The 25,965-nt window shown below is 43.4% G+C and overlaps 1 protein-coding gene across 7 annotated transcripts in view; it reads right to left on the reverse strand.

Moving 5' to 3' along the window:
• The window catches only part of LOC139280046 (doublecortin domain-containing protein 1-like), a 761,217-nt gene that overhangs the window by 643,422 nt on the left and 91,830 nt on the right, over positions 1-25,965 (reverse strand). For 6 of the 7 annotated variants that reach the window (XM_070899504.1, XM_070899503.1, XM_070899506.1 and 3 more), the window contains 2 exons: positions 21,347-21,509; positions 3,025-3,230 (listed from right to left, as the gene is read on the reverse strand). In XM_070899504.1, coding sequence (XP_070755605.1) covers positions 3,025-3,230; positions 21,347-21,509 — 369 coding nt within the window. The remainder of the gene's footprint in view (positions 1-3,024; positions 3,231-21,346; positions 21,510-25,965) is intronic. The other variant, XM_070899508.1, reaches the window with a different exon arrangement.

The raw sequence follows: 25,965 nt of genomic DNA on the forward strand, positions 1-25,965 counted from the left end.
CTTATTCATAGTAATGGGAGCTCGGAGCTCCCATTACTATGAATGAGAATATTACATTGTGATTGGTAGTCCAAGCCCACGTGATTTCAGGATATGCGTACGCAGGGCCCTATGCAGGGCTGCGAATGGAGGTCTTGTAGCTCCAGTCTACGTTCCTCTGCCCGCGGGAAGCCTCCGACCGCAATATTTGACCCAATCTGTTTTTAGCGAGGGATAAATATTGACCAGCTTACAAGGGATAGCTCCCTGCTTTTATTCAAAATAGTGCCACCTGAGAGAGCAGACAGAGACTCGATTTAACATCTCATCCGAAAGATGGCAACTCTGACAGTGCAATACTCAGATTTTTGTGACCAAATCCTTGGAGCAGGAATTGAACCCACATCCTTCTGACTCAGAGGGGAGAGTGCAACCTTCTGAGCCATAGCTGGCATAGAAGAAACAACATTAAGAGAATGTCCTTTCAATTAGATTGTACAAATATTGGTGTACAACTGTTTGGTGTGTTCAACTGAAATTCTTTTGTTTGCTATATTAACATAGGCTTTATTTAGCTCAGTTATCATAAACAGCAAAATAATTTTATACAAATACACCAAAGGATTTACACCTTACCCAGTTCACAGTATCACCAAGGCCAATGGCCACTATGTAAAGATCTTTCTTCGTATTATGCAAAAAAAAAAGTTTTTAAAAACCATTTATCATCTAGAAAGTTATTCTAAATAACAGGTGTGGAGCCTTGCTTCAGCTCATCCTCTGCTGAAACTCTCATCCATGCCTTTGTTACATCTAGAGTTGACTATTCCAATGCTCCCCTTCCAACCTCCCATTTTCCACCCTCCGTAAACATGAGGTCATCCAAAACCTTGCTGCCTGTGTCCTAACTTATGTCAAGTCCCGTTCACCCATCACCTCTATGCTCACTGACCTACATTGGCTCCTGGTTAAGCAATGCCTCGGTTTTAAAATTCCTTGTTTTCAAATCCCTCCATGGTCTCACCCTCCCACCTCTGTAACCTCTCCCAGCACTACAATCCTCCGAGATTTCTGCACTCCTCCAATTCTGGCCTCTTGCGCATTCCTAATTTTAATCGCCCACCTTTGGCGGCCATGCCTTCAGCTGTCGAGGCCCTAAGCTTTGTAATTCCTTCCCTAAACCTCTCCACCTCTCTACCTCTCTTTCCCCCTTTAAGACGCCCTGTAAAACCTACCTATTTGCCCAAGCTTTTGGTCATCTGCCCTAATATCTGCCCCTATGTGGCATATTTTGTTTGATAACGCTCCTGTGAAGCGCCTTGGGATGTTTTACTACGTTAAAGGCGCTATATAAATGCGCGTTGTTGTTGTTGTAATGGTCTGTGGCTCTTTTAAAGCCAGTTGCTGTGGAAAGAGACATCTACATGCAAAAGATCCTAAACAAATAGCAAAACAATATCTAACTGTCTGTCTAAGATTAGCACCGAGTCTAATGGGCCAATGGCAAAAGCACGCTATCAACTTCAGAGTCCAGTTTGACACCTCCACAGCTTTGAACCTAAAATGTTATACATCTTTTGCATTCATTTTAGTGTCCTTGCATCTAACACACTCCTCAATGTTTGGGATTGAAACTGCCCCTAAGGTACAAGCAGTGTTAAATCTGAAAAATGACTGGGAAACACAGGATGAGTAGTGAGAAAGATGAGACGTCTCGAAGCTTTCCTGGCCAGAGATTCGCTTTAATTTTCTTGTTGAAATCAAGCAGCTAAACTGAGCTGAACATTGCAATCAAAATTCATCAGCCAACTATAACTTGCATTCAATAGAGTTGTGAGGGACAGACAATGAAATGCAGAGTGCACATTTTGAGTACAAATTTTACGTTTTTTTTTTAAAAAGGAAATATATTGCACACAAAACCTATTTATGTTAACCTATTTAATAATTCTCACACAGTTTATTTCTGAATTGCTGTACCTTCTCCTGTCACCTTGCTTGCATCCGTGAGTGTTTCTGAATCTCGCCTATTAATCTTTTCCCCGTCCCTCGAGTCCTGTAAATTGGCCCATGAGTTTTTCCTCAAATCTGCCTATGAATTTGGACATTCTGATAAATTTATTGCAGATTTCGCTTTCTCTGCATTGGATTGAAAAAGCTTTATAAAACTGCTTAGCTTATTTCTGAATCTTTTCCTCATGTACTTTATTACAGCTGTGTTCTATTTATAATGATGTTGGTGATTCTAAGATTCTAAGTGCAATTTTTTCTTAAAAATCCAAACATATCACATGATTAATGTGAGGTGGTGATACCTTTTCTGCTGGGGGTTATGTATATTCTGTTAGATTTCAGTTCATTTACCTGTGTCATTATCATATATTAGAACATTTTAATCAGAAACACGCATGTTAATTCATCACCTTGTTAATATCAAAGGAAGTCAAAAATCTAGCTTTGATCTGTTCCCACATTTAGTCAATAATGATGATATTTAATGTTTAATGCCTAATAAGATGCAGACATTTATATTTTATACAATAAGAATAAAGATGCAAGGGAAGTAATGATAGTGGCTGTGAAAACCATTCGAATATTAATCCAAATTGCAATTACAAGGTATTTTTTACAAAACTGTCATTTGCAAGGGACATCCTGTCAAAAAATAATCGGCAGAGTTCAACATTACCATCTCAGTTACTCACACAAAAAGTTATTTTTTCCAACAATTATATACATCAAAATTATCTTTGCTCTCTAACACTTCAATCTCCTTCTCATTCAATTTAAAAATGGACATGTTAAAATAATTATCAGTCGTGTGTAATGTGGCAAACCATAGCTGCTTTTATGTTTTTTTTTATTTCTAATTTAGAAAAATCATAGTTTTCTTTTCAATCAAATAAACTACGCTGTTAAAAAATAATTGCTGTTAATTTTCTTAGTCACCAGAACTTTCAAGCCACACCTCTGGATGGAAACTGGCACTCCAGAGGAAAGCAGAAAGAAGATGGTTACCAAGAAGTACAGATGACTTATCGTTACCTGCTGTTTTTCCTCCAGTGATGTGATGATCTCATACCCATCCTGCCCCACACCATTCCTAAAAACCAGGATTCTGACAGAGCTGTTTTCAGTGAGCTTCTTCAGACGCTTGGAGAGAATGGGCTTTGTCTTGCCACGTTTCTTGTCAATAGGAAGCACTACCCCTTTCATTGTCCAACTCACCCTCTTGGTCAGTAACAGATGGTCTGTAAGAAAAGCTGAAGTTAACATTTGGCTCCATCTAGTCAAGTGCCCCGTCCGCCTTATCACTTTAACACATATTGGCCTTACTCCACTTTGGTGCGCATACCTTTAAAATCTCTATCACTTCCCACTAAGCATGACATAAGCTATAGCAAGCTGGCCATGCTGATAGTGGGCATAAATCATTGTTCCTGAAGGGAACAGATGTTCAGGGTATGAAAGAGTAATATCACAATTTAGTCATAATTAAAATTCACCTTAGCATGCCTCCCTGACTAATCAGTAGATCATTCAGTAATGGATCTACAATATTACTTTTATTGAGTCTTTACTTTGCCTGAGAACAGAGACATTTTGCCTCCATACATTAATGAGATATATAAAAGCTTAATTAATGTACTTTAATCTCATTTGAAATCTCCTAAACCTGCATTCATTCGTATAACAAGCTAAATTGAGCTCATAGTGGATAAAGATCACTCAAATCAGTAAAAGTAAAGGTGTCAAAACCTCCTTAATGATCTTTTATACAATCAGCTTCCTCACTTATTAAGGTTGGTGTCCAATAACTGTGAGATAATGAATTAAAGCCACATTATTCCATGCAAACAGCAATGACCTTGTGTGCCCCAAAAGCAGAACCCTACTCTGGGGCCTCATTTCTTAGGTCAGTTCGGTGTAATGTAATAAACCGTAAGGGTTACTTTTGCAAAACGAGGTTTCCAGCATGCTGCCATACTGGTCAGAAGCACAGATTGTAAATAGGTACTTGACATTATAAATCCCCACCAGGACCAGAGCAGTACTGGATAGGAACGCAGGTCATAGATAGGTTACATAACACTATACACCCCACTGGGACCAGAGCAGCACTGGACAAGATAGTCAAATAAGATATACTAGAAATATCAGTTGTGGAACAGTGGGTAGCATTCTTGCCTCTGAGTCTCACTCCAAAAAACTTGAGCACAAAAACCTAGGCTGACATCCCAGTGCAGTACTGAGGGAGCACTGCACTGTCGGAGGTGCCGTCTTTCAGATGAGATATTAAACCAAGGCCTTGTCTGCTCTCTCAGGTGGATGTAAAGGATCGCATGGAACTATTTCAAAAATGAGCAGGGGTGTTATCCTCAGTGTTCTGGCCAATATTTATTGCTAAAAAACAGAATATTTGGTCATTATCACATTGCTGTTTATGGGAGCTTGCTATGTGCAAATTGACTGCTGCGTTTCCTACATTACAACAGTGACTACACTTCAAAAATGTACTTCATTGACTGTAAAGCGCTTTGGGACATCCAGTGGTTGTGAAAGGCGCTGTATAAATGCAAGTTTTTCTTTCTTTTCTTTTCCTACTGGGACCAGAGACACATAAAACTTACCCAATATTGATCATCCGATTAATAAGGTTTATTTTCACCCATGTGCTGCAGTGCTGAGATTGTATCACTAACTGTGACATGAGTTAGTGAAGATCTCAGGTTTAATCCCCCAGTCTGTTTGCAATTAACTAATCTCGGTGGGGCAAGCACTACAACTGACCACAGCAGCCCTGGGTTAGGAAGGTTTAAATCACCCAAGCTTCCTGCAGTTCACTCTCTAGCGCCGCCTGTTGGTTGGGCATGTATGACTGTTTGAGGAAGGAATAATTTAATATTATAGTTTTGGAGCAGAGAAGACTAAGAAGAGATTGGATAGCGGTGTTTAAAATCATGAAGGATTTAGATACAGTAAATAAAGAGAAACTATTTCCAATGGCTGAAGGGTCGATAATGAGAGGGCACAGATTTAAAGTGATTGGCAAAAGAACCAGAGGTGACATGATTGAAAACTTTATGCAACGAATGGTCCTGGCCAACATTCATCCCTCAATCAACATTACAAAAACAGATTATCTGGTCATGATCACATTGCTGTTTGTGGGAGCTTGCTTGTGTGCAAATAGGCTGCTGCGTTTCCTACATTATAACAGAGACAACACTCCAAAAGTACATAATTGGCTGTAAAGCACTTTGAGATGTCTGGTAGTCATGAAAGGCACTACAGAAATCTGAGTCTTTCTTTCTTTCTTTCTTAGAATTTGTCATGCGCTACCTGATAGGATACAGATTCAACAATAGCCTGCAAAAGGGAATTGGATAAATACTTGAAGGAAAAAAAATTGCAGGGATACAGAGAAAGAGTGGGAGAGTGGAAGTTACTGGATTGCTCTCCGAAAGAGTTGGCACAGATTTGATGTGCTGAATGGCCTCCTTCTGTGCTGTACTATTCAATGATTCTATGAGCCTTATAGAATCAAGGCTCAGATGAAATAGCCTGCCCACACACACTGCTTATTATTCATGTATACGCCTTGAATCAAGGTACTATAAGGTGTGCAGGGCACACAGAACCGAACCTCAGCAAGGCTCTATGTCCTTAGGGAGAAGGAAAGAAAACTGGTGGGAAAAGTGATGAGAAAAGAGCAAACAATGTCTAGCATATCGAATTGTTTTGATCAGCAGTAATCAGGAATATGTTTAATACTGAAGACTGAAAGTATTGATACAGCATTTTCTCTCAGCTGCCTTGGACTCTCCTCCTTTGCTGAATTTTCACCTTCCACATTTCCCCTTTCAGGCTTGTCCAGGATAATAGCAAATACAACATTATGATTGGCTGCCTGCAAGTACGACAAAAGCATGATGAAAACGATTCTTCTGATATTTTGCTTCCATGTAGCCCTTCCCGCAAGGTGAGTGAGAGTAACTTACTAAGGCAGGTGAGAGAGACAGTGTTATAACTGGGAGCTTTATACTGACGGTGGGGTGTGTAACAGAGAGAGTGTTATAACTGGGAGCCTTATACTGAGGGTGGGGTGTGTAACAGAGAGAGCATTATACATGGGAGCAGTTAGTGGTGGAGCAGAGAAACCTGGTGTTGTTTTTGGCGTTTTGGATAATCTTTTGATAACACTCCTGTGAAGCGCCTTGGGACGTTTTATTACATTAAAGGTGCTATATAAACATAAGTTGTTGTTGTTGTTATGGCTTGTGGACCCAAACATCAGACTTCCTCTGACCTTAACATTTAATCCACTTTAACTTTAAAAAAAATGATATCATGGATAGGCAATAAAAGTTAGTGCATCGATATTCATGTTTAGGTATTAGCCTTGACTCAGTGGTAGCACCCTCACTATAGGTCAGAAGGTCATGGATTCAAGACCCATACCAGAGACTTGAGCACATAATCTAGGCAGACACTCCCAGTGCAGTATTGATGGAGTCAGCGCTACACTGTCAGAGATGTCGTCTTTTACATGAGATGTTAAAACGAGGCCCTGTCTGCTCTCTCAGCTGAATGTAAATGTTCCCGTGGCACTATTTCAAAGAAAAGCAGGGGAGTTCTTCCCAGTTTCCTGACCAACAATTATCCCTCAACCAACATCACCAGAACAGATTATCTGGTCATTTCATTTCACTGCTGTTCGTGTGACATTGCTATATGCAAATTGGCGCCCTGTTTCTCTACATGACAACAGTGACAAATCGAGTGAAGTATAAACGGGCTGCCGATTCACTATTGGCTATGTTGTGCTGTCGCCAAATGCCAATTTCACCACCATAATGTCTGGTTATCAGATCTTATTATCAAGAGTTGACTGAGCCCTTATGCCTGTTGGGTGGTTCTTGTTACATTAGTTACATCTATATTTGTGGGGTGCAGCTTTTTGCTGCTATATGAACTAATAGTCGTCAAACTAGTACCGCCGCCGGATGGTTTGTATGGTGTTAACTGGTCCACATTTAAGGCCCAAGTTTCGGGTGGAGTTGCTCCTTTTTTTTGGAACAACTAGTTTAGATTGGAGTATCTTAGAAATCGCAATTCTTGGCATTTAGTTTGCTCCAGTTCTAATGAGTTAGTTTAGTTTCATTTTAGTTCAGAATTTTTTTCAAAAGGGGGCGTTACCAGCCACTTACGCCTGTTTTGCAAGTTTAGGCAGCGAAAAGTTACTCCACACTAACTTAGAACAGAGTAAGTGTCGACTTTTGTATGCTCAGATAAACCTTGCGTACACGTTAGAATTAGGCGCAGGTAAGCCAGAGATATAGGAGGGGAAGGGAAGTTACAGGGAAGTTAGGGGATTTTCCAAAGCATTAAACACTTCACTTTTAAAAATAAAGAACCATCATCAATAATAAATGATAAATAAATCAATAAATCAATAAATAAAAAATAAAAAGTTCCTACCTCACCTACCCGTTCGGGAGCACCGGGAGCCCGGCCAGGGCTAGGGGCTGCGTGCTGCAGGCTGGAAATCGGCACTCTGCCCGCTCCAGGAGCCCATTCAGCCAGGGCTAGTGGCTGCGTACTTCGGGCCCCTCCTACATAGCCAGCAGCACGCGCACACAGAATCTGGGGGCCACGAGCTACTGCTATTCCACGCCCGCGCAGCTGCCGGCACTCTTCTTGGCCCAGGGCTGTAGCTCCGCCCCCCACTGTTGTGCTGCGTCGCGCTGACTGCTGAACAGGCCTGCTTCACTCGGAGAATCACGAGGTAAGCTTTTGGCGTGCTTTTCATTCCACAAAATAGGCGGTCCTCTCGGAGGTGTGCCGTTCTAGCGGATATCGGAAACTTGGGCCCATAAGCTGGGTATTTTTTTTTTTTTTTTAATTCGTAGCCAATCGTTCCAATTCTTTGTCAAATCACAAACGCCAGAGGTCACCTTGCACATGCCAAGGATCACTCTGCGCCAATGCTCTTAGCCAAAAGGCCTAGAGCCACTGCACCGTTCCTGGAAGTACTGCAATACCAGGTTCGTGCCATGGAGGTGGATGGGTCAAGCCACCCCACACACCTGGGTATGGGACAAAGTTCTGCCACACCCTAGGTCACCGAACAAAAATAAAACTCAAATGCATAAGACATGAATTTGGGATGAACACTTGTTGGTGTGAATCACCATCTGAGTCAGCTCCAAGTAATAGGGTATTGACATGAAAATAATTATGACTGTATAATAACATTTAAAAATTATATATGCCAGTAGAAAATAAGTTTTAAAAATTATTTTTTTTTATTGGACGTCACAAATACATTATTCAGCATTAGTGCTATATTTTGGGAGGAAGAATAGGGAGGTCACTTATTACTTGGAGGGTGAGAATCTCGGTGGGGTAGGGGAACAAGGGGATCTCGGAGTACAAATACACAAATCGTTAAATATTTGTGACGCAAGTTAACAAGGCCCGAAAAAAGGCAAAAAAAGCACTAGGGTCTATTTCTAGAGGTACAGAATTGAAAAGTAGGGAAGTTATGCTAAACCTGTATCTAACTTTGGTTAGATCACACTTAGATACTGTATACAGTTTTGGTTGCCATATTATAAAAAGGTTATAGAGGCACTGGAGAGGTTGCAGAGAAGATTTACAAGGATGATAGCAGAAATGCGAGGCAAACGTATCAGGAAAGGATGAATAGGCTGGGTCTCTTTCCTCTTGAAAACGGCTGAGAGGTGATCTAATAGAAAGGTTTTGATAGAGTGCATACAGAGAGAATGTTTCAACATGGGGAAGAGGCCATCAATATAAGATAATCGCTAAGAAATCCAATAGAGAATTCAAAAGAAAATTCTTTACCCAAAGAGTGGTGAGAATGTAGAACTCGCTACCACAGGGAGCGGTTGAAGCGAATAGCATAGATGCATTTAAGGGAAGGCTAGATAAGCATATGAGGGAGAAGGGTATGCTGCTAGAGTCAGATGAAGAAAGAAGGGAGGAGGCTCAAGTGGAGCATAAACGGCAGCATGGACTGGTTGGGCCGGTTGGCCTGTTTCTGTGCCATATATGCTATGTAATGTTATGTAATATTCTCTCAGTAAAATTACACATTTTAAAATGTGGGTCACATTTTTTTCCTGCTGTGCCACTGCTAAATAGCAACATTATCCATGGTGCTGCTCCATTTAGCAGTATTTTAATCCTTTGTCCTATATCTCTGCTGACTTAACAAATGATCAAACTCCTGTCCTGGACAGGCCAGAGCTTCCAAACATGATTTGTTCCTTTTCTCAGACTCGGCAATCAGAGGAAATGGTGGACATGGCCCATCAAGTCTCTCACTTCGTATGTGACCATTGGTGTTGCTCGAGCATCAGTAGCATGGAAATGCAGGAGAAACACAGTCAAATGAAGCTGCTGATGGCCATACGCCTCCACTCCACTAATAAAATGGATTCTTTATGGCGGGGCATAACACAAACTTTGTTTGATAGCGCACAACAAAAAAAAACATGAGCATTTATACAGCAGATCCTCAGAATGCCCCATAACACTTCACAACCATTAGTTTACTTTGTAGTCAGCTGTGGGTCAGCGGGTATCTGTCTCTGAGCCAGACGGTTGTGGGTTCAAGTTCCACTCCACAGGAACTTGAGTGCAAAGAAAATCTAGGCTGACACTCAGAGGGAGCACTGCACTGTTGGAAGTGTTGTCTTTTGGAAGAGACATTAAACCGAATCTACTCTTTCAAGTGGACGTAAAAGATCCTATGGCACTATTTCGAAGAAGAGCAGGGGAGTTATCCCCTGTGTCCAGAGCCAATATTTATCTCTCAATCAATATAACAAAAAAACAGATTATCTGGTCATTATCACATTGCTGTTTGTGGGAGCTTGCTGTGTGCAAAGTAGCTGCTGCGTTTCCCACATTACAACAGTGACTACACTCCAAAATTACTTCATTGGCTGTAAAGCGCTTTGAGACGTCCGGTGGTCATGAAAGGTGTTATATAAATCGTAGTCTTTCCTTCTAAAGCAGCAGGAGTAGCCCCATCCCCACCCCCTCTTGATTATCTCACCTCCCCCCCGCCCCCCCGGTCCCTTTTCCACAATAACCTCAGACCGTGCCGGTCTATTTCGCGCTTTCCCATGACTGGCGAGCTGCCTCTGGGACCGTGACTGAAGCCCACAGTTTGAGTATATTATCCTAATGAGGCCGGCAGGCCAATTTTTCGTGGTCCTGCCGCCGGCCAGATTAGGTGTGTGCGGCTTTGCGCTGCACCAGACCCGTGTTTCTACAAGCAAGTAGGGCCTCGGTTTAACATCTCATTCAATGACAATGCAGTACTCCCTCAATACTACACTGAAGTCTAGATTGCATGCTCAAATCTGTAGTGGGGCTTAAACCCACCTCTTTTAAACTTGGAGGTGAGAGTGCTACCCTATGATTCAAACTGATACTTAGGGGGTAATTTTAACATCCCAAAATGGGTGGGTTTGGCTCAGTAGGGCGGGTGGGGGTGGGGGGGGCGAGAGGGGTGGGCAGGTGCGGAAAACCAACCAGCTCATTTCGTTATTTTAATGAGGCTGCTTGCCTAAGATGTTTTTTTCCCTGTTCCAACTGTAACGTTGGCTAGCCTCTGGGAACCTGGCAGCTGAAGGGAGGCGAGGATTGCTGCGTGGAACAGGCCAGTGCCTTTCTAGCATTGCTTGTGGGGCACAAGGAACAGGATTGCTTTCCCCCGCCCAACATGCTCCCTTATTCACGTCCCCAGCGATCGGACTCCACCCCATCACGCCACCTGGCACCCTCTCAATGTAGTAGAGGGTGGTACAGGCAGAAACCCTCATCACATTTTAAAAGTACTTGGAAGTGCACTTAAAGAACCATAACCTACCGGGCTATGGACCTAATGCTGAAAGGTGGGATTAGGTTGGGTAGCTCTTTTTCGACCGACACGGGCACGATGGGCCGAATGGCCTCCTTCCTCGTGGCAATCTTCTATGATTCTATGATGTCCTCCATGGCCCAAGATCTGCTCCCCACCCACCTCCATGTCCTCTAGGCCCCCCAGCAATCTCCTCCACGGGTCTCCCGCGAACTTCTCCCCCCCCCATTGATGTCCTCCCTGATCTCTCCGGACCCCCAGACTCCCCATCTTTCGACCTTCCCTCCATCAATGTTCCCCCAGTCCCCTGATCTCTAGAGACCCCCTCCCCCATTGATGTTCCCCCTAGACCCCCGCTCTCTTGGACCCCCACCCCCAATCGATGTTCCCCCATCCCCTGATCTCTTCCTCCCTCCTCTACGCTCCCCGGCTGCAGCCTGGTGTCACAGGCATACCTGCCTTACAGCCAGCTGGCCTCTCAATCTAGCTGTCTGGCTGTCTGCCGCCAGGAAACGGATTCCATAAATGGTAATCAGGTACCACCGTTATATTCGGCAGGTCCTGCGAGAAACCAGTTCTTCCCCGTTTCCCAACCGCTAAACTGTGCCTCCTCCCTGCCCGCCCCCCCCACCCACTCCCTCCTCACCTCCCCATAAATATCAGGGCCTTACTTGTCTAACATTTGAATATGTTCAATACAGTAAGTAAAGAGTTAAATATTGACCAGTTAGAAATGCAATTTCGGAATATATTGCAGAAATCCCATTTTTTTTTTCCCGAAGGCGTTCGAATGGACTATAGAAAAAAGATGCTGCTGCGGCCATGCGAGATCCCGGACAAGAGGCCTCTCCTGACTGCGCATCGCAGCACGTGAATGTCAGAACATGCGCAGGCCTGGAGCTGGAGTCACATGGCTCTGGGCAGCCAGTCGGGTATAGTATATTCTCATTCATAGTAATAGGAGTTTCGTAAGTCCAAAACTCCTATTACTATGAATGAGAAACACCCCCAAACAACCAAACACAACATAAAACATTAAAAAAACAATACACATAAATATACTATAGAAATTAAAGTTGATAGAAATGTTTTTGAAAAAAAAATTTGCCGATTTTTAAAAAAAAGGTTTAATTATGGTTTAAAATAAAATTACCTGAGTGGGCAGGGTTTTTAACATAATATGTATTGTTAAATTTTATTTTAATATGTTTTTGCTATGTTTTTAAATGTTTTGCTATGTCTTACGCTGGTAAAAGTAGGCTATGTGTCTGCTTTCACCAGGCGCAAGAGTTTTAAGGACATTCGCAGGGCAAGAGGTGGGCAAATAGCCAGAAACTTGACAAATCGGAAAAGCCGTTTTTCAGCGCATGTGCATTGCGCGCCGAAAACCGACTTTTCCGATGCCTTCCTGGGTCCGTAGAAACTCCGTACGGACCCGGGGACGCCGTGATTTCTGGACCATTAAGTCAACTCAGCAAACCTTGTGGAGTACAAGTCTGAGAATGGCCTCATATTTGCAAACTCTGACCATTACCCAATTTTAATCCTTGTACAATATGATCATTCCTCTTGGATCCAAGTTCAGTTTGATGCAACTTTTTTTTTTCTGCCCATCCCAACCCATTACACAGAACAGGATTTCACTGTATATTTAAATCTCCTGCTTTGGCAGGCATGCCGCTTGGAAATTAGCAAACATTCTGGAGAACATTTGTGATATTACTGAGAAGTTCAGGTTCATTAAACTGATGGATTTCTGCACGTTCTGAAATACTGAAAATGACAGGATACACAGGTTCTCGGATGCCTAAAGGTAGATGTGTTAACTTGTTACCTGAAATCCTATCTGGTGTCTAGTATTACCAAGTTAGACAGCAATTAAGCTGATTTGAATCCATCATTTTTTTGACACATACACCTACAGCAAACACGCATTCTATTAGACACAGCTCACACATTTTCTGTCAATCAGTATTTGTCATGTCAGATCATCGCAGCATGAATTGAATGTTTGAGAAGTTTTTTTCTCACTCGTGCAGATTTAACTACCTTTCATCTTAAAGGATAGTATAAATAACTAGGCACTGAATCACAGAATCATAGAAAATTACGACTCGGAAGGAGGCCATTCGGCCCATTGTGTCCGTATCAGCCTGATCCTAACTTCCAGCACTAGGTCCGTAGCCCTGTAGGTCATGGCTCTTCAATAGCATATCCAAGTAATTTTTAAGTATGTTGAAGGGTTCTGCCTCTACCACCCTTTCAGGCAGTGAGTTCCAGACCCCCACCACCCTTTGAGTGATTTATTTTTTTCCTCATCTCTCCTCTAATCCTTTTACCAATTACTTTAAATCCCCTTGGTTATTGACTCCTCTACTAAGGGAAACAGGTCCTTCCTATCCACTCTATCTAGGCCCCTCAAAATTTTATAAACCTCAATTAAATCTCCCCTCAGCTTCCTCAGTTCAAAAGAAAACAACCTCAGCCTATCCAATTTTTCCTCATAGCTAAAATTCTCCAGTCCTGGCAACATCCTTGTAAATCTCCACTGCAGCGTTAATGGCAGTTGTAGAGGACAAAGTACAGATGAATTGTATTTATAATTAACTAACAATATGCAATCTGAAAGTATTTTCTCCTCAGTAGCTGCCTTGACACTGCACTCCCTCATCGTTTAAGATCTGTGAGCTGAATGAATGTACTTGCAAAACACATATATATAAAAAAAACTCCTGAATAGATATTTTGAATTAGAAATATCACTGGAAAACTAAACGCTTTTTCCAAACAAACAGCAATCACCATGACGACTGGAAGATCAATCGGTTTGATGGCCTATATGTGGGATATTAGCGAACAAACACTGAATGACACGCTTATGAAATTACTCTGTTATTTTAGCAGCGTCGCTAATACAGTTAAACAAATTTCCATTAAAACGACAGAGAGAGGCATGTCCTACGAACACTTGTCTCTTAGGCGCTTGTCTCCTAATCTTGTCAACAGTCATCGCTGGAGTATCGCGCTTATGCATATTTAGTTCACAATGACACAGTAAGCAATAAATATCTTACATGAAAAAAACAAAATTGCATTTATATAGCACCTTTCTATGTCAGAGCCAATTACCTTTATTTTGCCAACATTCACAACATCAAGTTCAACAATTTCAAACCATAACCTCTGCCCCTATTTGTTTTCTTTTTTTCTGTGTTTTTTCTCTTTCCCACGCAGTTGTTGATGATTCTACCATCTATATTTACACCCTATCTAGACTCATCTTTTGTTTCTTAACTTGATTACCATCTCCTTTTGCCTCACACCATCATCCCTTTTGTCATTTAATCTCTTCTGCCTTCCACCCTATCACAGGCCTTCCCTTGTGTTCTTTCCTCCCCTCTCCCCTTTCCCTGCCCCTACACTTACTTAAAGTCTGCCTCATATCTAACTTTTTCCAGTTCTGACGAAGGGTCATCGACCTGGAAAGTTAACTCAGTTTCTCTCTCCACAGATGCTGCCTGTCCTGCTGAGTATTTCCAGCATTTTCTGTTTTTCTAACTTTAGTTTGAGGTCCAGTCACGGTTGTTTTGTGGGCAAACACAGCAACCAATTCGTGCCCAACAAAGTTCCACAAACAGCATTTGTTTTGGTGCTGCTGTTTGAGCGATGAACGATGATCATGACTCCAGGAGAGCTCTTTGAAAGTTGCACCTTTTATATCCACCTGAACAGGCAGGCAGGGCCCTTGATTCATATCTCAGCCAAGCAACAATGCAACACTCCTTCAGTGTTGCAATGATGGGCCAGCCAAGATATATGTGCTTGAGCTGGGGAGGGCGGGGTGCTTGAACCCACAAACTTTTGACTCAAACATAAGAGTGCTCCGAATTCAACCAAGTGAACAGCTTGCTCCCAAGTGGGTAATTTGAATGGACTGGGAAATTCAATGTACAGTGCAAGATCGTCCGTTTTTCCTTCAATAAAGTTTGCCCAGATTGATTTCAGTTAAAACTTCCCATAGGTGGCACGTAAAGTTTGAAGTTTGTACCAACTGGTTTTTCAAGTTACTTGAGCAGTCTGTGTCAGACACGTCTCTATTTCATGTAACCTTCAGCTGTACCCATGAGAAACATTTCTTCCTATTCGTTTACCTGCACCATGCTTCTCTTTTTAAAACTGGCAGGTAACCAGTTATTAAGTGGTACATGTCACCGCATACTGACAGGTAACCAATACCATTCTGTTCTGTCTGAACTCCAGTTGCACTTGAGTTAAGCGGCCTTTGTAAACGGATAACTGTTGTTATACGGTCAAATCTCGTTGCAAAATTCACAGGCAACAATGCTTCTCTTCAGGCATTCACCTTATCGAAGTTTTGAGTCCTTTGAATAATTATATTGGGGCTGGTGTCATAGCCATAGAACCCCCCAGCTTTTAAAGTGTCAGCTGTGGTTCAGTGGATAGCACATTTACCTCTGAGTCTGAAGGTTGTAGGTTCACGTCCCACTCAAGGAACTTGAGCACAAAAAAATCCAGCCTGACACTGTCAGAGATGCTGTCTTTCAGATGAGACCTTAAACTGAGGCTCCGTCTGCTCTCTCAGGTGGATATAAAAGAACCCATGGCACTATTTCGAAGAAAAGCAGGAGAGTTATCCCTGGTGTCCTGGGCCAATATTTATTCCTCAATCAACATAACAAAAACAGATTATCTGCGCCATTAACACATTGTTGTTTGTGGGTATTGGCTGTCCACATTACAACAGTGACTACATTTCAAAAGTGTTTTGTGGCGTCCGGTGGTTGTGAAAGGTGCTATATAAATGCAAGTCTTTCTTTCTTTAAACAAGGGCAATTCTGTGCCAGTTCAGGAATTATTGGGTGCGCAGCCTGTGGCTTTCTGTCCCCTAAAATTATCGGAAGCTGCGCGCCCTTCATTTCCCCAAGATTAACTCCCTGCGAGCGCTGCTTCCCATTGGGAGTGCCAGAATAATAGAAGTACCCACCCGAAAAAGAGAGACCATGTCAATCAAGTGAATGATCAGTGATTCCTGTCTGAACACTCTTTTGTATTAATGAAAAAACTTCTTGATATTCTTATAAATTAGAACATTGTATGATTCTTTACCATTATAGTCCAAGATCACAAGAGAGATACAAATGAGGGAGGTCATTCAGCCCATCTATTCAGAATTAACAGAATTACATTCTCTCCTACCCCCAATCACATCATCTGTCTCTTGGATAGCTCTACGGTTTTCATCTCGACCCCACCCAGAAGGCCATCCAAATGTTGATCATTTTTTGACTGAAGAAGTGGTTCCTGGCATCTGCAGGGCTCAGTATTAGGTCCTGTCCTTTTTGTGGTATATAACAATGATTTAGACTTGAATGTAAGGAGTATGGTTAAGATGTTTGTGCAGAAGATACAAAAATTGGCCATGTGGTTGATAATGAAAAAGAAAGCTGTAGACTGCAGGAAGTTATCAATGAACTGGTCAGGTGGGCAGAACAGTGGCAAATGGAATTCAATCCAGAGAAGTGTGAGGTAATGCATTTGAGAAGGGCTAACAAGGCAAGAGAATACATAATAAATCGTAGGACACCGAAAAATGTAGAGGAACAGAGGGGCCTTGGAGTGCATGTCCATAGATCCCTGAAGGTAGCAGGACAGGTAGATAAGGTGGTTAAGAAGGCATACAGGATACTTGCCTTTATTAGCCGAGGCATAGAATATAAGAACAGGGAGGTTATGCTTGAACTGTATAAAACACAAGTTAGGCCACAGCTAGAATACTGCATGCAGTTCTGGTCACCACAAAGATGTGATTGCACTAGGGAGAGTACAGAGGAGATTTACGAGGATGTTGCCTGGACTGGAGAATTGTAGCTATATGGAAAGATTGTTTTCTCTGGAACAGAGGAGGCTGAGGGGAGACCTGATTGAGGTGTATAAAGTTATGAGGGGCCACGGTAGAGTGGATAGGAAGGACCTATTTCTCTTAGCTGAGGGGTCAACAATCAGGGGGCATAGATTTAAAATAATTGGGAGGAGATTTAGAGATATGAGGGGAAATTTCTTCACCCAGAGGGTGGTGGGGGTCTGGAACTCACTGCCTGAATGAGTGGTAGAGGCAGAAACCCTCACCACATTTAAAAAGTACTTGGATGAGCACTTGAAATGCCATAACCTACAAGGCTACGGACCAATTGCTGGAAAGTGGGATTAGGCTTGATAGCTCTTTGTCGGCTGGCACGGACATGATGGGCCGAATGGCCTCCTTCTATGATCTATCTAGAATTTCCTATTTCGACAGTTCTTAACTTACATTGAACCAATAATGGGATTTCATCCCCCCCCCCCCCCCCACCCCTTTTTGTCCTAACGTATTCCAAGTGTAAACTACTTCTTGGCCAAAAGACTGACCTGCTCTTGGAGCTTTGCCAATGTGGTTCTAAAATGAACCACTAGGAGGTGTAAACGAGCAACCTGGGTGAATGCTTCTGATTCCTCCTCTCCTGGTGCTTAAAGTAGAATTCGTTTTAATCAGGGCAACTAAGGATTGCTATCTTTTACCCAATCTAAATCGGATCGCGGGTGGGACGTTGGACAGGAGACAACGCTTTGAACAGCGGTCATAGCTCCAATTATTTAACAAGTCACATGTTATACATTGTGAGTCTAATATACAGACAGCTGAAACTCACATTGCACAGTTCACAGTGAATAAAACACACAGTGCATGTTGCAGAGTCAGTAAACATCACTTTTTCACGCTTCAGTTTGGCAGGATAATGACCTAAACTGTGATTAACTGTTATTTGTTTCAGGCTGACATCAGGTTACTGGTGGATACAGCATCTATGGTGGCATACTTTCCCCATAATCCATAGCAATACAGAAACCACTGTATCAATGGTACTGAATACAGCTGCACAATAAAGGATGACTGTGCAGTATTGGGCCAATGGTATGAATGTGCACATTCCGGCAGAGAGTCTCACCTATTAAGAGCATATATCTGGAAATTAATTTTAATGGGTGGGAAGTTGTGGGAAGCACACCCGCCATTGCCTGACAGACATTCTCAGTTAACTCCATCAGGAGTGCAGTTACATCAAATCGGCTCCTATGAGTCAACTGCACTGAGGATTCCGTCAGAAGAAAGACCTCAGTTTAGATGTTAAGAGAATTTGTTAAGATCTTTCTCATTATTATACTTCATTGTACAAATTATTTACTTTCAGGAAACTATTTTATCAGGTCATTATATTCGTCTGAGGAAAGTTCAGTGTCTTTGTACATTCATAGGATTACATAGGATATACGCACAGAAACAGGCCATTTCGCCCAACTAGTCCATGCCGGCATTTATGCTCCTCCCGTCTTTCCTCATCTAACTCTATCAGCATAACCCGCGATCCCCTTCTCCCTCATATGCTTGTCTAGCCTCCCCTTAAATTCATCTATACTATTTGCTTCAACCACTCCCTGTGGTAGCGAGTTCCACATTCTCACCACTCCATGTGGTGTCAATGGTTACAGGACAGCAAACGTCAATCCTTAAAGAAACAAATAGAGAGAAGCAGCACATCGGGGCCACAGGGTGGGTGGGGAGAGGGACCACACATCAGGGCCACAGGGTAGGGAGAGGAACAGCACAACGGGTCACAGAGTAAGCGGGCAGAGAAGCAGCACTTTGATACTCGGGTGGAACTAAATCAAGTAAAGTACTTAAGTGCAAGAACAGTCAAATATTTTAACAACTCTCCGTCCATAAGAACATCCATTTATCCCCTGCTTGCCACATGGTTAATGTTAGGATCATGCAATGTGGGCACTATGGGTGTGGGCTGACAACTTATACTCCCACGGCATTTCATTTGGGAAAACAAAGCTCTGCACCATCACACTGCCCCTTCTTTTTAAGTATCTCCAGAAGTAACTAACCCTGAAAAGTGATATTGCAATATATTACAATGCTCAAAAACACCTGCTGAAGTAATGAAAGTTAGATACAGCCCGCGAGGCAGCTACTGCAACCCCTTCCAGCAAAATAAAGCAAGGAATCAGCATTATCCATTCTTCGCATCACCTTTGACACGTCACTTAAATTGTAATAGTTCTACAAGCCATGTAATGGGATTATTCCCTTGTTGTGAATGGTAAGTGTCTGAAGAACACGATTTTCTGCAGCTTTCCTTATTCATTTGAAATACTTCCCAGGAATGAATAAAAAGAAAACTATCCCTTTAGCACAGGTAAGCCTATCATTTATTCACATATTTTCCATTTCGTATTGTAGAATATGGATTAAATTGCTACAATCAGGCAAGTCATATTTTTTACAGTGCTCTTTTCAATCATATTTACAACTCTCTTCTAAACATGCCCTACTAAAGTTATGGAGACACTGCACATTTTGTTCTGCCTTAGTGTACCTACTATCCCTGTTCTCTGGTGACAAGGCCCATCTGCCACCTGCTCTAGTCTGCGTCCCAGCGACAACTGTCGAGCAGCACCAAGATTGATTATCAGTCAAAAGCAATAACAGAGCACCAGATTTCTGTGGGTTAAGCTTGCTGATCCAGCAAGAGTTGGTATGAAATTTCAGCATTGCGTGCCAACATTTTGGTGCTGAATGAACAGCAGTGCATGTCGCCATGAAAGACAGCCAAAAGAAACACAAACAAAGCATAAAGTCTGTCCTCCCAGTTTAGCCTATTAAAAGGGAAAGTGCAGCTGGAACACTTGCAGTAGCTGTCGCAGTACAAGGACTATTAAGCCTAGACTTTCTTTTCAGCATTCATCTTCGAAACTCTATGGTGACTAATTGTACCTCAGCCAAAATATCCCAATTAGATTTTTTTTTAATGTAGATTGCATTCCCTTTGAAATATTGCTAATATTAAAAGTGGATATGATTTATCGTACACTTATATGATAACATGCAAGATGTCCATATAGTGTCATTTGCAAAGTAAAATTAGCCCTTTGCAGAAGGTGAATCATAAAGCACTTAGAATTGTAGAACCATACAAGTTTGCAGTGCGGAAGGAGGCCATTTGGCCCATCGTGTCTGTACTGGATTGTGTATATAAAGCGCAGATTTTGTCAGTGTATCTTAGAATGGGTTTCACCATTTAGGCTCTCAAGGTAAATGGATATTAATCATTTTCAACAACAAAATTGCAAGTGAGTATGTTTTTGTAAGCATTACAGTATATCCTATTAAAATGCGCACTTTTGGCTCCCCAAGAGACTTCCACTGTGTCTGTCAGACAGTGAATTAATTAATGCAGTATATAAAATGAGCACACTTAAAATCTTGATCAATGTTCATGATAAACAGCAATGTAAAGGAACACAAACATATTCTGCTTAGTAATGCTAACCGGAGAAATATCGTTTGCAACTTTCAATCAAAGCCCTTGGCGGGAACATTTTGAAAAGAATTAATGTGTGAATAGAAATGTAGTGGCACAAGATAAAAACTCATCACCACAGTTAGTGCAGTTTTCATACAGCTTTCTACTTATTCACAGCTGGAAGGTGTATATGTACCATTCTCACAACTGTTCTGAGCAATGAGTCGTTTAGCCCAAGTGCCATACAAACTCAATATTAAGTTCAAGATTTGGTATCGCCTGTTGTATTTTTATCAACTGGGATCCAGGGTACCTCTTTGATCTACTTAAATTCACATAAAATTATCCGCAGACGTCAATGAAGGATACTTGATCTGGAAATGAGTAAGGGTTTTTCTTTGAGGTTTTGGGGTCAAAACGCTCAGAGACTCATTTGTAAGTGGTCATTTTCCGAGTGTGCGCCAGTGATGGGCAAGGTTGCCCTCTGACAGTGCACAGATTAAAAAATTGCCCCCATTGTGTAAAATGCATTTTAAATAAAAAGAAAAAAGGAACTGCAAATGCTGAAGATCTGAAACAACGACAGAAAAACACTGGAAAGACACAGGAGGCCTGCCAGCATAAGAACATAAGAATATAAGAAATGGGAGCAGGAGTAGGCCAAACGGGTCCTTGAGCTTGCTCCACCATTCAATAAGATCATGGCTGATCATCGACCTCAACTCCACTTTCCCACCCGATTTCCATATCCCTTGATTCCCCTAGATTCCAAAAATCTATCTATCTCAGCCTTGAATATATTCAGAGACTCAGCATCCACAACCCTCTGGGGCAGAGAATTCCAAAGATTCACACCCCTCTGAGTAAAGAAGTTCCTCCTCATCTCTGTCCTAAATGGCCTACCCTTATCCTGGGACTGTGCCCTCCAGTTCTAGACACCCCATCCAGGGGAAATAATCTCAGCATCTACCCTGTCAATCCCCTTGACAGCATCTGAAGAAAGAAGACAGGGGTTTCACCCGAAACTTGCCCTTTGTCTTTACAGATGCTGACTGACTTCGTGCGTATTTCCAGTGTTTTGTTTTGTTTAGCTTTGTACCTTTTATCTTTTTGAATGGATCAATAAATGGCTCCCCGGTTGAAATGTAAACGACAACATTATGAGGAATGTCCTTTGGCTCAAATGCTTCTCGGCCATTTGCAAGAAATACCCGCCGTGCGGCCGAGTTCAGGTCGAGCTTTATCGTGCAGGCCTCCAGTAACTGAGAATGGAAATGATATCCCACCATCAATTAAACACAAAAAAAAAATGCTTCAAATATACTTTTTAAATCAGGAGACAATTAGACATGATTATTCGACATTTCATCATGGGTTAGTATCTATTTTCTATTTGTAGCCTGATCAGAAATATGCAAACCTGTTTTACTCCTAATAATTCAAAGCAATTAAGCAACACACGATGTACAATAGTATAGTGGTTATGTTACTAGACTATTAATCCAGAGGCCTGGACTAATGATGCAGCGATGTGAGTTCAAATCCCACCATAGCAGCTGGGGAATTTAAATTCAGTTAATTAAATTAATCTGGAATAAAAAGCTAGTATCAGTAATGGTGACCATGGGCTCAATTTTCCCCAAAGCATTTTTTTGGCATACTTGAAGATTTACGCCCGATTTCTTGGGGTCTAAGTATGCCAAAAGAAAATATTCTAAGTTTCCCCGTTGGATTTCTTCATTTTGGCGTGGCATAACCCGACCTTTAGTTTTGGAGGTGGAGCCTTGATCTGTGCGAAAAAAATCAGGCTGCCATGGCAACCAGGGACACAATGCGAGCTGAGGCTTCAAAGTGAAGCATACAGCCAGCTCCCAACACATTAAAAGAATTGAAAAACACATAGCAGCAACTTACCTCCAACCCCACCCGAAGGGATTGCCGGTCCGGTCCCATTCTCGGTGTCTCTCTCTGTCTCTCTCTGTCTCTCTCTGTCTCTCTCTGTCTCTCTCTGTCTCTCTCTGTCTCTGTCCCTCTCTCTCTCTGTGTTCGTGTGTGAGAACCGGGGACCGAGAATGGGACCGGATCGGGGGAATGGGGACCGAGAATGGGAGAGGACAGCCTTCAGGCAGGGTTGGAGGTAAGTTTTTGCTGTGTGTTTTTCAATTCTTTTAGTGTGTCCGGGCATCTGCTGCGCCAATTTCCTTACCTGTGCCGATTTCCTTAACTCTAGGGAAGGTTTTTCTGTAGAGGCCACATACGCTGGCCTAAGCATAACTGGAGTAACTCTCAGCTGGCCAAACTTCCCTAAATGGCCAGAATTGGTGTAGGTGGCTGGTTACGCCCCGTTTGGCTGAAAAAAAAACTGGCCTAAAAAAATCGTAACTAACTGAGTTATGCTGGTGCAAATTGATTGGGGAAACTGTAGTTTTTCAGTTTAGGCCAAAAAGAGCAGCCTGCTCAAAAAAAACAGCGCAAATCACTGGGGAAAATTGAGCTCCATGAAACTACCTGTCATAAAAAAAAAACATCTGGTTCACTGATGTCCTTTAGCAAAGGAAATCTGCCATCCTTACCTGGTCTGGCCTATATGTAACTCCAAACTCACAGCAATGTGGTTGACTCTTAGCTGCCCTCTGAAATGGCCCAGCAAGCCACTGAGTTGTACCAAAGCGCTACTGAAGCGATTCAAGAAGGCAGCTCACCACCACCTTCTCAAGGGAATTAGGGATGGGCAATAAATGCTGGTCTTGGTGGCGACGCCCACATCTCGTGAACGAATTAAAAAAGTAATTCAGCAAGATAGGCATGTAGTGCTAAGAAATTTAAATATTAGATAATTTCATTTGTCAATTGGAAAGAGAAGACTGTAAAGAGTTTCAAATTTTGCTATAAATGGTGCATAGAGGAAACCATCCCCTATCATTTTTTAAGTAAGACAATTGCTGTATTTAAATCAATCATTTAACCCTTTAAGGGAAAAGGTGGCATTAATCGCCTCACCAACTGGAATAGCATAAAATTGCAGGTCTTGTGAAGTCAACTCTTGAATATTACTTTGTCTCTGAGTAACTAATTTTTTCCCAATTTCCTAAAGTGCTTATCGAATCACGCACATTTCAGCTGTAAAATACTGCATGGCTGTGAGATATTATTTCAGAGAAGTACAAGTGGGATAGAGATTTGGGTAAATGCTGTCTACAGCTCTTAGACTCTTCACTCACACCATCTGTATCTGAGCTAGAATAGAGGTTTTTAAAAATGTATTACATATAAAGCAGATTGTATTTTCATGGTTTTCTATTCTGCATTGCTCAGACCACAACTCCAGACATATACTGCCAGGTTAGTATCAGTGTGAAGCTGAAATCGACACACACTGAGGCTATACGTGCAGTTTAAATGCACCCCTTTACTGCACGAGTGTCACAGATCCCGACGCATGGCAATACTAAAGACCAAATTGGCACGTTTTCTAAGGATGGAAGCAGATGAGTTTTTATTTAAATAATGAAACAGGGGCTGCAACCTCACACACTCCATAAAAACATGGAACACGGACTCTTCCAGACCGCAGAAATTGCAGACGGCCTGGGAGCCCGTGAACCGGCTTAAAAATTTGTTGAACGGTACTGCTCCGTGCACCACCCTGCAGGCCAAGTCCCCGATGAATAGTGGGAGGACTCCCGTGTAGAGTGCCCTCCATCGGGGACCCCCGCCTCCTCCGGACGGCAAGATGTTGCGCCATGGCGTATCCGGATGGCAGACGAGGATGGCAAGGTTGAGAGTGTGCAGGAGCAGCCCGTACAGGAAACCCCCTCCGCGCAGAACTGAAAGGCACGGAGGGGATTTCCCCGAGGCGGCTCAAGTTGTGAGGCGCCGGCTCCCGAGAGAGGTTCCGGGGTTTGGCGCCGATGAGGAATTCCGTCCGGACGGGTGTCAGTTCGGACGGGATCTCCCCACGTGCTTGAGCCTCCTTGACACACCTAACGGAGTCAGGGCGCAGAGCTGTTTTTAGCGACTCGATGGCATCGGCCGCGTGGCGGACGTCGGCCGAATTTAGGCGCCGTGCCAGCATGTCTGGCGCCATCCAGCCCGCTCCTCCGCCATCGAGCAGGTCCCTGACCCTGGTCACCTCACCAGCCACAGCCCTCTGGTCCGACTGCCACCTAAAACCTCGGTCGTAGAGGTATGGATTTCCGATCAGCGGCTCCTGCAGGACAGCCGCCACTCCAGCCGGTGGAGAGCTGCGCTTGGTGGAGACTTTGTTCCAGACCCTGGTGCGTTCCTTGTAAAAGACAGGCAGCTCCTGGACGGCGGTCCTGACGCCCCCCAAGCTCACAAACAGGAGCTGCATGTCATAGTTGAGGCCATGCTGCTGGCGGAAGAAATACATCGCCAGCGCATACCACCTAGGAGGGGGCTCAACGTAAAGGTATCTCTGCAGGGTCTGAAGACGGAAAGTCGCTAGCTGGGCGCTGATGCACACCAACGACTGACCGCCCTCCCTAAGCGGGAGACTCAAGACCGCGGCAGAGACCCAGTGCTTCCTGTTGTTCCAGAAGAAGTCCACCAGCTTCTTCTGTATCCTGGCGACAAACGCAGGGGGAGGGGTCAATGTGACCAGCCGGTACCACAGCATAGCGGCCACCAGCTGGTTTATGACTAGTGCTCGACCCCTGTAGGACAGCACTCAGAGCAGTCCTGTCCAGCGCCCTAGGCGAGCGGAGATCTTGGCCTCCAGCTCTTGCCAATTCGCTGGCCAGGCTTCCTCGTCAGGGCTAAGGTAGACTCCCAGATAGAGGAGATGGGTCGTCAACAGTTCTACAAACCTGTGAGCATACTCACAGCTGCACACATTACAGTGGTTCACCTTCACCTTCTCAAGGGCAATTGGGATGGGCAATAAAAGTTCGCCTTGCCAGCAACGCCCACATCACGCGCCCTCGTAGGACAGCTCCTGGGCACGGCCAAGGGTGCCATCAGCTGGTCCAGGCAGCGCGCGGTCGAGGGGGTCGTTCAGCCTGACTGCCTGCCTCTGTTCCATGCGTACATCCGGGCCAGGGTGTCCCTGGAGATGGAGCACGTGGTGTCCACCGGTACGCTCGCGGCCTTCCGCGAGAGGTGGGCGCCGGAGGGGTTGGAGTGCATCGTTACCCCCGGCAACCAAATTTTAATTTGAATTTATATGTTTTAAAGTTTAATTTGTTTTAATTGCCAGGTTTTAGTGTTCCCCCTCCCCTTTTATAGGGGGCACTTGTAAAATATACGATTTTAATGCCCCCAAAAAAACTACAAAAATACAAAAAAAAAAGGGCATTGGAAAATGTTTGGAGTGGCCCCCCAGATTGGGGGGTACTTGATTTAAATGTTTTATTTTGTCTCCTCTAAAAGAGTTGTAGAGCTGTTGACGACCCATCTCCTCTATCTGGGCGTCTACCTTAGTCCTGACGAGGAAGCCTGGCTAGCGAATTGGCAAGAGCTGGAGGCCAAAGTCGCCGCTCGCCTAGGGCGCTGTACAGGACTGCTCCAAATGCTGTCCTACAGAGATCGAGCGCGAGTCAGAAACCAGCTGGTGGCCGCTATGTTGTGGTACCGGCTGGTCACTTTGACCCCTCCCCCTGCGTTTGTCACCAAGATACAGAAGAAGCTGGTGGACTTATTCTGGAACAACAGGAAACACTGGGTCTCTGCTGCAGTTTTGAGTCTCCCGCTTAGGAA

Source organism: Pristiophorus japonicus, chromosome 14, assembly GCF_044704955.1.
Source record: "Pristiophorus japonicus isolate sPriJap1 chromosome 14, sPriJap1.hap1, whole genome shotgun sequence".
NCBI lineage: Eukaryota > Metazoa > Chordata > Chondrichthyes > Pristiophoridae > Pristiophorus > Pristiophorus japonicus.